At 34.7% G+C, this 14,376-nt stretch overlaps 1 protein-coding gene across 2 annotated transcripts; it reads left to right on the top strand.

Moving 5' to 3' along the window:
- The first annotated feature begins 2,110 nt into the window (after positions 1-2,110).
- On the top strand, positions 2,111-7,679 carry LOC109210479 (triose phosphate/phosphate translocator, chloroplastic-like). 2 transcript variants are annotated; one of them, XM_019373900.1, is made up of 13 exons: positions 2,111-2,714; positions 2,816-2,887; positions 3,657-3,722; positions 3,847-3,925; positions 4,025-4,145; positions 4,384-4,479; positions 4,731-4,843; positions 4,997-5,074; positions 5,166-5,282; positions 5,412-5,511; positions 5,698-5,842; positions 5,955-6,055; positions 6,934-7,679. In XM_019373900.1, the coding sequence occupies exons 1-13, from the start codon at positions 2,431-2,433 to the stop codon at positions 6,951-6,953; spliced, it is 1,392 nt and encodes a 463-aa protein (XP_019229445.1). In that variant the 5' UTR covers positions 2,111-2,430; the 3' UTR covers positions 6,954-7,679. The 2 variants fall into 2 exon arrangements, with proteins under 2 accessions (XP_019229445.1, XP_019229447.1); XM_019373902.1 differs by lacking the exon at positions 5,698-5,842.
- Positions 7,680-14,376: the final 6,697 nt, after the last annotated feature.

Genomic DNA, 14,376 nt, shown 5'->3' with positions numbered 1-14,376 from the left:
TTGCCTATTATATACTCTTTTATTATTGACTTATCTAGCTAGCAGTTTATTATGTTAGACTTCTAACATATACAAATTTCAAAACTTCAACTTAATAAGTTATTCAGTCTTTAACTTTAATGAGATGTTTGCTCTCTTTTCAACTATTATTTTAATAATTCTCTTCTGTTACCATATCATAAAAGTCAAACATCATAAACATCGTGTCCATTTAAATACCAACATAAAAGTTAAAATAGATAGAGTATCACTTTAATTATACGTACATTTTAAAAGTGGAGTTGACATATATATCATATATCTGGAAGGATGAGTTGTTGGAAAATATAAATGAGAACCCAAATAAATTGACTTGAAACACATTAAATCCAAAAGTGATATTTGCGACATCTCTTTTACGAGATTGCTATGAGATTATATATAAATAATTTTAGTAAATATGACAAGCCTATTAATTTGTAAGAACACTTCTGATTTTCAAGTGCACGATTTTGGAAAATATAGACTTTTTGAAGGAGACAACAATATTAGAAGATTGTTGTTTTTCTGCAAAGCAAATAGTAACAACTTATAGTGAAGAAATACAACTTAACAACACATTTTTTTTTAATTTGAAAAGCATTTATTTGTTGTTTATATTATAACAATAGTCTGATATGAGTAGCTAACAAAGCTAGCCCAAATTGAAGTGTCTTAATTAAAATTCTCTTAAAATATTGCACGTCAAACACTATAAAATTTATATTGTCAGATTAGAAAATAAACAGATAGTAAACTTTATTTCATTATTTGCCATTATTGAATGGTGACGAGATCAAGAAGCAGTCCATCTCCCCCCACCCATGCGCCATGCCTTTTTTCTTTGGTTGAAACGTTATACGTCAAAACAAATTCTCTTATTATTAATAGAATAATAAAGAGAAATTAAAAGAACAAATTAAAAAAAGAACAAAGAAGGATATCACAAAAGCTTCTTTTCTGATTCCATGACCAAAGTACCATCCAAAGGTCATATGTACATCATTCTAAATTTATACTCCCTCTGTTTCAGTTTGTGTGAACCTATTTTATTTTTGGTCCATTCAAAAAAGAATGACCCTTTCTAAATTTAGTAACAATTTAACTTAAACTTACAATTCTACCATTAATGAGAAGTTTTTATAACCACATAAATACTCAGATTCTCTTTTTGACTTGTTTAGAATCACAAATTTCAAAAGTCGTCATTCTTTCTTAAACTCTGGACCCAGTCAAACAGGGGAATAGAGGGAGTAACTTATAAAACAGTAAAGAGTTGTCCTAAATCATCACCAAGAAAATAGGCATTTTTGGCTTTACGTGGCTTTTTTATTTTTCTTTTCTTTTTCAATCCATTATTTTAATAAAATGTGTAGAAAAGAGGGTTGAGGGAAGAAAAGTTCGAAAATCCTTGAAGACATTTGCCTAAATGATTTGTTTAGTTACTTGCTGAGTTATAATTTTCAGGTTTTCTAAAGGAAGCTTTTCCATGAAATCTCTTGTAATTTTTAGTAAGTATTATTAAATATTACCTATTAAAATGGAAATATATCTTTAAAAAAAAAATATTAAAACCAGCTAGTTCTCTTCAAAGTAAATGAAATAAGACGGTTTACAGTATATTAAAATGTCTTGGGGAAGAAAATTAATATGATATATAATTCTCACATCACTAGTCAGTTATGTGATATACATAATAAGCCTCTGTTTTAAATATCTCTAATAATCACCTTATGTATGCTATGTTACTTTACATTACACTTCCTCCGTTTCAATCTTTTTAAACCTATTTCCTTTTTCGTTCGTGTCAAAAATAATGATCCCTTTCTTTATTTGAAAATAATTTAACTTCATGCAATGATTTATAATATTTGTGCCTCATTTTACACCACAAGTTCGAAAGTCTTCTCTCTTTTTTTAAACTCCGTGCCCAATCAAATGAGTTCACATAAATTGAAACGGGAGGAGTATTATATTATATTATATATTATTTATTCATTTATTATTTATTATTAATGTTATTATCAATACTAACAAAAAGAAAGGAAAATACTCAAAATAGATACAGGTAACCATCAAAAGGAGCTTTCATATAAAAGAGAACATAACGGCCTAATATGAATCAAACATAATCTTCCTCTTCCCTTTCCCCCCCTTTTTTCTCTGTTAATTAATCATCCAACTGAAATTCTCAAAATAGCTAGTATCAATTATTTCCTCTTTTTCTTATTGACATCTTCGCTCTTGTTCTAATCAAACCTTGTTTCCAACGTTGTACTTTGCTTCACTTTTTTTTTTTTGGTTTTATCCAAAGATTCTTTTTATACAAATTTCATATACTTTCTGTTGAATTCTTGGTGTTTTTGCATTATTCCAATAAAATCTTTGGTTTTAATTTCATCTCTTTTGATCATGGCTTCAATGTCTAGTTCCATTCAGTTTTCTCTACAAAGATCAATTTTTTCTTCACCCCACAAACTTGCTAGTAGAAATTTAACTAATTTAGTTCCTTTGAGAAGTTTCTCAATTGTTTCAGATTCCAAAAGCTTTGAACTTTCACCTGTGGGGTTGTCCAGTAAGCCCCTTAAATTATTTAAATACAGTCAACTACTGAAGCCAAGAAATACTGTTGATGTTTTTATCACAAAGGCTGCAGCTGCTGATGCAAAGGGTCATGACATTGAAATTACTGATGGGTTTGATTTTTTTTTTTTTTTTCTTTTTCAGCTTCATTTGTCAGTATTTTTCCAAAATTTTGCAGTAGTATGGAGTAACTGATTATCAATTCTGTAAGCAGGTATGCTAAACCAACTAAAGGCTTTGCCGAAAAGTTTCCAGCTCTAGTTACTGGATTCTTTTTCTTCACCTGGTAAGTTATATGGTAACTTTTGGACAACCAAGTTGATTGACCTGTAAATTTTCTGTTTTTTCTTTTTCTTTCTTCGCCGAAAAATTACACAGTATAGCTAAGTAAAAATTTATTTTTTTATGTATATATATATTGATTCCCTGTAACAAACCGAATAACAACCAAACCAACTAGCTATATTGATTCACTGAACGGACTTACAAATACTGAAAATTACAATGAAACAGTAAAGGATAATTGAGAGATAACAGAGAGGGATGAGGGGACAGAAATACACCATAGAAGAAGAGAGATGAGAAGCTTAGGCACAAAGCAAGGAGATGAGAGAAGCAGACATTTTTCTTCTTCAAGAATAGGCATGCCCTGTATTCCGCCTGGATCCCAAATATAATGCAGGTGTTTAGTCATTGGGCCTTTTCTCCATTTAACTCCAGGCCCAATACTACTAACTGGATCAGCCTTGTTGCACACTTCTGGCCCATAATCTATGTGGTCATGCCGGTTCACAACATTCCCCTTTGACTTCTTCAAGGATTTGCTCTTTTATATTTTCACTCCCCTCAGTGAAAATTCTAACTCTCTCACTGACTGACTGTGAGTATGTTAAGTTTTCATTCTGGACATATACTTCTACACTTATCTGATAACTAAAGGTAAAAATAAGTAATTTTGAGTTTCATTCTGGACATATGGTTTTACACTTATCTGATAGCTAAAAGCTCTTATGCCCATGTTCAAATGAATCTGATCATTAAGTATTCTGATGCAGGTACTTTCTGAATGTGATTTTCAATATACTCAACAAGAAGGTCTACAATTATTTCCCATACCCATAGTAAGCAGCTTTAATTTACTTGTTTTGGGGACTCTTAAATCAATTGTCCTGTTTTGCAAATAAAGAAAATGCCAGCTCCCCTTGAGTTAACTTCTTAAACATGATTTTCTTGATGCTTTTGCAGCTTTGTTTCAGTCGTACATCTCCTAGTTGGAGTTACCTATTGTCTTATTAGTTGGTCTATTGGTCTACCTAAACGTGCAGTAAGTTTCATTTTTCTGCATTATTTGTATATATTTTGTTAATATGCTCATCAGCTGGCTTTATTTAACTTGCTTGCATTTGTCAATTTACATGATTAGCCCATCAATAAGGAACTTCTGGTACTGCTCACTCCAGTAGCATTCTGTCATGCTCTTGGACATGTTATGTCTAATGTATCATTTGCAACTGTTGCTGTATCCTTCACTCATACCATCAAAGGTAATAACTCAAAGAGAGACACTACTTTAGCTCGCTAATTTTTTCGTTTTGAATAACATATGCTTGTCAATTTCTACAGTTCAAATAAGTACTTCATATGACATCATTACATCAATAGTGGTTGTTAAGGCTAATATATGGTTTCTGAAATTAGTTTTAGAAATAAAAAAGCAGTTCAGAATACTTCATTACACACTTATTCTGGAAAAACTGACATTTTGTCATTGTTGTTGGATAGCTCTGGAGCCATTCTTCAGTGCAGCTGCTTCTCAGTTTGTCTTGGGGCACCAGATTCCTGTCTCTCTGTGGTTATCACTGGCCCCTGTTGTCATTGGTAAGTGTCATTTATAGCATTGTTTTTCTTTTATTCCACTAGTTCCAACATTTACCAGCTGCTCAAACAATATCTCCACAGAAAATCTTGGCTGTAAATGCAAAACTTAAAACAACTTTTACAGTATCCCATAGAAAAAAAACTTAGTTAGAAGATTAACCACGTAAGTTGAATGACCGAACAAATCCTCAACACTGTCATTCTTCTGGCCAATCTAGCCGTCTCAAATTCTGATGGCTGAATCTTTTTAGGTGTATCGATGGCTTCATTGACTGAACTGTCATTCAATTGGACTGGCTTCACTAGTGCAATGATCTCAAATATTGCTTTTACTTACAGAAGTATCTACTCAAAGAAAGCAATGGTAAGTATTTTCCCCATATAGTACTACTCTGCTCTGATATGATGAACTATGCCAGCATTACCTTCACGCTGGACTAAATATACACGCAGGCTTACTAACATCCAAAAATATATTGAAACTCATCTCCATTTCTTGGTATGTTGTTTTTCACAGACTGGAATGGATAGCACAAATGTATACGCATATATTTCAATCACGGCCCTCCTGTTTTGCCTCCCTCCAGCCATATTTGTAAGTTTGCTTTGCTCAGAGATGCTTTAACCTGCTTGCTCAGTATATTATGAAGATAGAACTAATTGAAGCCAGCAATATGCGATGTCAGATTGAAGGACCCCAACTAATGCAGTATGGTTTCAGGGATGCCATCACTAAAGTAGGCCTTTATAAGTTCTTATCTGACCTCTTTTGGATAGGGATGTTCTATCATCTGTATAACCAGGTATGAATCGCGTATATGAAAAATCAATGCATTAGGGTTTTAGTAGAGTTTATAATCTTTTCATATTTCAAGTTTTTCTGGTTATTTCCTTTAATTTCATAAAATTTACATAATTTTTGACCTTTGCAGGTAGCTACCAACACATTAGAGCGGGTTGCGCCACTTACACATGCTGTTGGAAACGTACTGAAGCGAGTTTTTGTGATTGGTTTCTCTATTGTGGTATTTGGTAAGCGTATGCTCTAATATGCTTTCACCACAATACATGTGTTTTTATAAATGTCAAACGAATGAATTATGAGTTCTTGATACTCCATATGACTACAATTGAAGTGTGTGTCTTGTCTGCAACATAAAATTAGAGGATAAGTAAACTTTGCCTGATACTAAGATTTTTGATTAACTTTCCTGATAGTATCAATCAAGAACTTTCGAAGTCCAAGCTTCCCGCAAGCTATTGAGTCCTCGTTGAAGAGTTCTTTTCTACTTTGGTTGCCAAAGTTCCCTCTCAGGGCTAAGAGAGTCTGTTACATTTCTGCTGCAGTGCATAAAAGCTACTGGTGCATTGTACAACTAACTTTCAATACTGTGCTTCATGACCTTGATCATTATCCAGATTCCTGATTCTGTATGTTAATTTGTTCTCTGCTTAACTGTTTCAAAACTTTGCAGGAAACAAAATATCAACTCAAACTGGGATTGGTACTGCAATAGCCATTGCAGGTGTTGCTATCTACTCTTTAATAAAGGCAAGGATGGAAGAGCAAAAGCGGGTTAGTCCTCAAAGAACCATCTAACCTCATTCTTCCTTTTTTTCTGTCTGTTCAAGTGTATCTACTACTGTCCTCATCCCAGTAACATGATCATAACTTAATTTGGGTCACACAAAAATATTTGAACACTTCAAGAATAAAAGCTACTAGTACACAACAACTTCAAAAGATTTGACTTCATTTATAATTTTAAATGTTTACCGTAATGTGGTGTAACCATATAAAAAGAATCAGCTTTCAAACTTTAGTCCTGCTTCAAGATACTCTTCTACTACCAGCAGTTTAACACAAAAATCAAACATTTTTATTCTTTTCTTAGCAGTCTAGTTTCATTATGTAAGGAATCTAATAGTTCAGTTGGTCGGCTATCTAAATGTAAACCTTCTTGGTGGGGGTTCGGTTCCGCACCTTGTAATCCCCTCCACCATTTCCACTTCCCCTACCCCTATGTATAATTAAAGTGCAGCCCGGTGCACTAAGCTTCAGCTATGCGCGGGGTGGATGGGCTGGACCACAAGGGTCTATTATACGCAGTCTTACCCTGCATTTCTGCAAGAGGCTGTTTCCACGGCTCGAACTGTGACCTCCTGGTCACATCGCAGCAACTTTACCTACATAGTTAAAAAAAATATGTTTCACTACATATAATGGAATGAACCTGCAGCATTCCATTTTTAACGAAGTGTTCTTACGCAAAATTAGTAGTCAGACCTACACGTGCACTTTGACTTATAATTGAGGTTAAATTTGCGCTCTCAATATTTACCTCAAAACTTTTTCCAGAAAAAGCCATATAACTCCAAATTTGGCCCCTTCTCAAGCAAAACGGAAGTTGTAGAAATTGAGTGCAGTGCTTTAATAATCTTGTCTATTTTCAGAAGGCTGCCCCTGCTCATGAACAATAGGGCACACTAAGAAAGAAGAGGGAAATACTGGAGACAAAAAGTGCCAGCAGCGCAGAGATGATCTGATTAATGCAGGAGAATAGTCACCTCATCTCAGCTATGGCATTTTAATTATTTTAGTCTACTTGTTTCTTCTGTACAATTGTGAATTGGCCTCATTTTGTTGGTTTGAATATTCACAAGTTAGATACAAGCTGATAAATTCAGCTGGCCTTAAGAAGAGGAAAAGAGACCCTAGGAAAGTTTTAAATTGCTACAAGCAATGATATTTAATCAACCATCTATCAAGTCGTTAGCAAAATGGTCCCCATTAACAAACTAAAAGGGGCCAACATATTAGTACGGTAGACTGTGCAAGTGATCCCAGAGTCAGTGCAGCAACATCAATCCGGCATATTCAGTACTTTATTCAAGATTAAACAGCATGTTCCGATGGTTCTCTGTGCCCATTCAGATGTCGAACTGTTTGGCCCAGGATTCCACCCGATTGTCAGATTCATAGTCCATCTCTCGAGTACATTGCCTTCGGATCTTTTTCAGCATTTCCTCAGATGGTTTATATTGTGCACGCACAGCGGCGGACCCAGGAATTTATACAAGCGGGTTCAGAAAAGGATTAAATGCTCAACTTCATCCGATAGTATATGCAATATCAGGCTTACCAAATGGAGCATACCTTCCGTTTTTGTTTGGGTTCAAAAAAATGATTTGCTCCCCAACTTTTTTTTTCCCTTTTTCCTATTCTAAGGCTGCCCTTTAAAAACATACTATAAATTATAAAAATAAGTTTTAACAGCTTTTTGTTTACTTTCTTAACTTTAACAATTCATTAAACTTAACAAATTTTTAATAATCTTATTTAACAAAGATCAATTTAATCGATATCAAAGTACTAAATTCGACTTATTTGTTAAATTTTACAAGTTAGCAAACTCTAAATTTTTATTTTAACTAGCTAATTATTGCGGACAATAACAAATAGAAGATAACTCTATGCTAAACTACATTAATAATTTTAAAATATAAGAATTTTAGAACTATAAAAATATTCTAAATTAAAACAGATAATGATAAATGGAAAAATCAATGTTTGGTTGACCACGAGAAAGAAGCAAGTGGAATACTTTAAAATATTTAAAAAGATTTCAAATAAACAAATGTAAAATTGAGATAGAAGAATACTCTTATCAAAAATAAAATTAAAAAAAAACAAATCAATTTAAATAAATCTCCCGAAGAAACGTTAAAGTAGCCTACATGGGTCTTTTAAATCTACTGATTTTTGGAAAAATTAAAGAACTGTTAATGGATGGACTAGGCTACATTCGATACCTAGACCTACCACTATAGATGAAGCCACTTCAACCACTACACCAGGCCTCAGCTTGTATCAAGGGTGGTTCAACATTTATTTCTTATTCTTTTTGCTGCTTAGAAAAATAATTTATACCTTAAAAACACATGTATTGTGGTCAAAGTGCAATTTCCTTGGCAGAAATCATAGCAGTTGCATATCCTTCTTATCTATATTTGTTAAAGAAAGAAATCAAACTTTTTCACTTCGATTTTTTTTTTTTTTAAAAAGCAGTTGCTTTACTTGCTTTATGGAAGGGCCGCCCCTGAGTTGAGCATCGACAAGCAGAGAATAATGACATCTAAACCTACGAAGTGCTCATACACTTTTGTAGTTCATCCCTCTGCAACAAGAAGAGGAACTGCGTCAACATGCATAGAACCATAGGTCTGCTTAACAAGAATCATTTCACCATAAACAAGGAAAATAAACGAACCTTGAAGACTATTTCTAAGCAAACAATCATTTGGATATGAACATTGAAAACCATCACAGCTACTAACCAGATGACCTATAATTGCGCTTAAATGTTTAATAGGATCCAAGAAGATTAAGAGACGGTTAAAGTCAATAGCATCTTATAAGGCCTCGCGTTGTGACAGAAAGAGAAAGAAAACAAGAAAAGAATACATTTGCGGTCCAATGCTTTCACTAAGATTTTACATTCATTTGTTTACCTTGCCTAGCTTCCCAAATGCGTTTATCAGAGCATTTTAAGACTGAATATCTGGGCTTAGTGACCAATGAGGGGGAAAACCCCCTGACCACAGCCTTTTTAAGCAGGTAATAGTTCAATAATTTTCAGCACAAAGGCTGTGCTGATAGCCGTATTCACAACTCAAAAGAAGCAAATGTAAGCGTGTGTTCAGCATCTCCTAAACACTCCTCTCCTACAGCGAAAGTGAAACAAAAATAGGCAATTCATCTTGAATTTCTGCGTAAGGTGCTGGTTCGTTGAAAACCCTCTAACACCTTAAGCAGACCTGGGGAAAAGCTGGCTGTTCAAATTTGCAGAGTTTTATTCGGTTAAACGTTTGTTCAACTTATCACGTAAGAGTGCTGAGTGAATTTTTTGTGTGTGATCAGTGTGTGTGAGGGAATCAGTGTCAAAAACTAATGCAAAAAATGAAGAGCAGATCCTGAATTTCTCAGAGAATAACGGTCTGCCTATTGCCAGGATTTTTCTCTCTTTTATATAATGTAAGAGAGGTGTCATGTGAGGGAAAAAAGGGAGGGAATATAAGGCAATATGTCAGCTGATTTTAAGGGATAAGGCATTTTTTAAAATTGAAAATGGATAGCTGTCCAATTCAGATATTCCCCTACATTTTTCAGCCCCATTAACTTCTGAAATTAACCCTCTTTTACCCAAATCTGACCTAATTTTATTAGTCTTTATTGTATTTTGACCTTTTCTAGAAGCTTCCTGAACAAACACCTAAGATTCATAATTTCCCAAATTCCTTTCGACCCCTTTAACTTCTGTTATTATCCTTTCACTCCCTAAAGTTCCAATTGTGTCGAATAACCACACCAAACTAAAAACATACAGATTTGAACAAAATCTACTGCAACAAACAAATCATTAAACTTATGCATTTTAAACTAATAAACAAAAATTGAAACTAATCATGATTATGTAATGAACTAATTAACCTAAAATGAACATTCAACATAGAATTACTACTAAATGCAAGATTAAACTAAATAATAAAAAAGAAAGCGGTTACCCTTAAAGAAATGAATGGCTGCCTGGCAAAGGGTGTGAAGACTTAGACCTCAGCGACCTCGAAATGCGCTCAAACTAATGTGAATCGACTGCTCATGTTAAGAGCAATTGATTCACGTAAGTTCAAGCCGAAACGAGTAAACAAATAGATTAAAAAGAGATAGCCTTAGGTTTTCTGTAATCGTAGATTTAAAATTCGACGACCTTGGTGAGGATTTTGGAAAATTAACGGGGGATTAGTTATGGGGAAAGGCTGAGGATTGTCTGGTGAAAATTTGGGTGCGATTGGAGTAGTGCCGCCGCCGTAAGCGATTTTCGGCGGCGGAGACAGCTGGGGTGAGAGAGAGGTGAGGGAGATGAGTTTGTGGGAAGTCTCTATGGTTTGGTCGGAGGGGGGGGGGGATTTCGGACACTCTTAAGGAATTTGGGGATCAGTTCCCAACCATTAGATTATACTCGATACAAAGGCTGAGATTAACGGGCTTAGAAACGGGGTCGTTTGGCTTGTAAAAGTGGGGTTGGACCGGTTTTCTTTTGGGCTGGGGTGGGTATTTGGCAATTGGGCGGTTCAAATGTTGGCCCAGTCTGGTTTAAGCCACTCTAATTGAGTTTAAGATCCTAAACAAACTAAATAAAATTCTAAATTAGATTCTTGAATTATTTTGTAAAATTAGCCTTAAAACTAAAAACTAAAATGTAAACATGACCCATGTATTTTGTGATTTTCAATTGATGCACTTAATTGACATATTTAAATCCTAAATTCGGTTAAAATCTACATGCTATGCGATGAAGAATTAAATATTTTTTGGTACTTTTTATGACTTTAAAATATTAAAAATGCACAAAAAAGCAACTAAATGCAAACAAACAATTAAAAAGGAATTCCTAAAAGTCTATAACATTAAAAACAGATAGAAATAGTTATTTTTTTGTGAATTTTGTAGGAGTATTTTTATCGGGAAAAAAATACGTGCTCACAGCTGCCCCTCTTTGCTCGAAAATATGAAGAGTTTTTGAGAAAAGATAAAGTAAGCAATTATGAGCAATTTTTGCCCGTTTAACACTCCATTTAGAAGCATTTTGGAAAAGTCTGACCGAACATTGTTTCGAAGGTTGCCTACATATCCTTGGCTATGAAGGAATCAGGTCGGTGTAGTTCTGGAAGTTTTGGTAGCTGGAACTACCGGAAAGCTGTGATTTCATTGTTGCTGCTGCTGCTACTGCTTGCTGAACTCCTTATTATACCAAAATCAAAATGAAAAGAAACTAAACAAGCCTATAAGCTATGAGTTACAAGGTTCCTATCTCTAAGTCTTCTGAAACTTGATCTTGAGTCTTGGCTGGTTCTTCATGCAGACTCTGATCGGAACCTCGATGCTTGCTATCTGTAGGTGCTAGTTCATTCTTCTTTGGCTTTTTTTGGATCAAGACGGGACATGCAAAGCTTGTGACTTCAATCATGTCTTGAGCAGTACACATTTTTTCTCCGCTTTTGCACTTTAGATTCACTTCATTTCCATTTCATTTCTTTATTTTTTGATTGAGACTTCTTTTGGTCATCTCGAACCCGTGCCTCGAGGTAAAAACCTGCTCAGACACCAAAATAAACGAACGAACAATATTTTTCTGCCTTAGTTTTACTAGGAAAAGTTCGTGAGTTAATTGTAACAAAACTCTATGCTAATTTATTTATTGAAAGCAATAAAAGTCGGGATTGGTGTACCTTTAGAAAACAGAGATTAGGGACTGGAGGCCCTATGTTTAAAATAAAAGCATCTAGGGAGTGGAGATCCTATGTTAGAAAAACGACTAGGGAGTGGAGACCCTATGTCTAAAAAAAATCAACTAGTGAGTGGAGACTCTACGTTGGGAAATGCGACTAGGGAGTGGAGACCCTATGTCTAAAATAAAATCAACTAGGGAGTGGAGACCCTATGTAATACCCTATATTTTTTTATAAGAGTGTATTGGTCATTAGCATAATAATAGTAATAATAATATAAGAAACTAACTATAAAAAAACAAATAAACAAAAAAAAAAAGAATAAGGATTCACAAAATGGGCCCAAACCCATAAAATGTAACTATATCAACACAAACGAAAGAAAGGAAAACGGAAAAAAGGGTTCTGCTTCAGAACGCAGAAAACGAAGTTCAAAAAGAGGAGGAGAAGAAGAAGAGGAAAAAAAGGCTGGAACCAAACCTTGAGAAAACTTAAATACGCACTGGTTTTTACAGGTAATACTCGAATTTCTCATCTGGGTTCTTTTCTTCTGGTAATTCTTTTTATCTCAGTTCATATATTTGAAGGGTTTCACAAGGTATATGAAATTAAATACCAATAAGAATTATTCTGGTAAATTATATGAATAGGTTGGAGTTGATAGATTAGTAATTACTCATATGTGGGTAAGTATAATTCGGCGAATTAAGAGTCAAATATGGAACCTCGAGGGTTGGGTATTCTAAACTATCTATGAATTAGCCTAAACATAGAAATTAACATGAGACCGGTATTATGTAATTATAGATTGAATTGGAGGAAGTTGTATGAATTGCTCAAGGTGAAGCATTTGGAATTTCGGCACGAGTACAGTGAGTAGTAATCTTACCGCAATTTGTGTTCTCATAACCTGCATGATTTACACATAATTTTTAATATGAATATGTTACCGATTAATTTGAGTTGCATGTGGGACAAGTCTTTTACTTTATATGATACCGAAATAGTTATTTGAGATGAATACCGTGGTTTTAAATATTTTCGTTGTCACTAGATCTGTTTTACCGTTACTTGAATTTACTGTTATCGAAAAGAAATTATATGATTTGATAAGAACCGAAATGCCCTATATTGTTTTAAAATATTTTCTATGAGTATATACGGATTACAGAGACAAGTATAAATGGGAGTAGACATTGAAGGATCCCGTAGCTAACGGCGGGTTCGCTAGACTTGGTGCACCTTGTAATTACAGATTACCGTTATAGCCCTTGCTAGTGGGAAGGTAGAACTAGCATACCGTTACCGATTTTCCTCGAGTAGGGACTACCATTATATTTGACTTCTTGCAAAGAAGTCTACAGTTATATCGATTACATGATCCATTCATTGAAACCAAATGTGAATATTGATATTATACAGTGGTTATCGAGCTTATTACTGGACTGTTAATTGTATTATACTACAAGAAAAGTATGATGAGACTGAAAATTATTTGTAGTTTCTGAAAGGGCATTTTTATGTTATTTTCTGTTTGAGATACTAGCATGTTTTCTGACTTGTCCCCAAATAAAAACGGTTGTGATTAAGTGTTATTACTCACTGAGCTAGTGACTCATTCCCCGCTAATTTTTTTACAGAGACAGCAGTTGACGCGGGCGAGGATTTCGTTAATTAGAGCTCACAGGTTGATAGTTCATGGTGAGCCTCGCACTTGTTCGCGTGGGCGGAGATTTAATTATATTGTTATATTCTTTTCTTTGAACTCTTAGAGTCGCTCCATAGTCATTCTTTTAGTGTCACGAGTATTATTTTGCTATTAGTCTTATGTTGAGCATCGTTCTCATTTATCAAAGTTGGAGATAAATTAGTATTTCTAGTGGTTACTTGGTGGTTTAGTTATGGTGGAGACTTGTATTGGTTAATTGACAAGTTATCAATTGTATGGTATGATATTAGGATGTTTGGGTGTTGATTTGAGACAGGAAAATTTTTGGGATGGTCCAAAAACAGGGAAAACTCTGTCTGATTTTCTGTAAAATTACTGATGAGCCTTACTTGGGAGCACCTGCTCCTAAGCGCCGGCCACAATCCTAAATTGGGTCGTGACACCCTATGTTAGAAAAACGACTAGGGAGTGGATGCCCTATGTCTAAAATAAACATCAATTAGGGAGTGGAGACTATGTTGGAAAAACGACTAGGGAGTGGAGACCCTATGTTGGAAAAGCGACTAGGGAGTGGAGACACTATGTCCAAAATAAAATCAACTAGGGACTGGAGACCCTATATTGGAAAACCGACTAGGGAGTGGAGACCCTATGTCTAAAATAAATTCAACTAGGGAGTGGAGACCCTATGTTGGAAAAAACAGACTAGGGAGTGGAGATCCTATGCCTAAAATAAAATCAACTAGGGAGTGGAGACCCTATGTTGGAAAAGCGATTAGGGAGTGGACACCCTATGTCTAAAATAAAATCAACTAGGGAGTGGAGACCATATGTTGGAAAAACGACTAGGGAGTGGAGACCCTATGTGTAAAATAAAATCAACTAGGGAGTGGAGACCCTATGTTGGAAAAGCGATTAGGGAGTGGACACCCTATGTC

The sequence above is a fragment of the Nicotiana attenuata genome, unplaced genomic scaffold (assembly GCF_001879085.1).
Source record: "Nicotiana attenuata strain UT unplaced genomic scaffold, NIATTr2, whole genome shotgun sequence".
Lineage (NCBI taxonomy): Eukaryota > Viridiplantae > Streptophyta > Magnoliopsida > Solanales > Solanaceae > Nicotiana > Nicotiana attenuata.
Note: the sequence above shows the minus strand (reverse complement) of the source record. Positions and strands in the feature narration are given on the sequence as shown.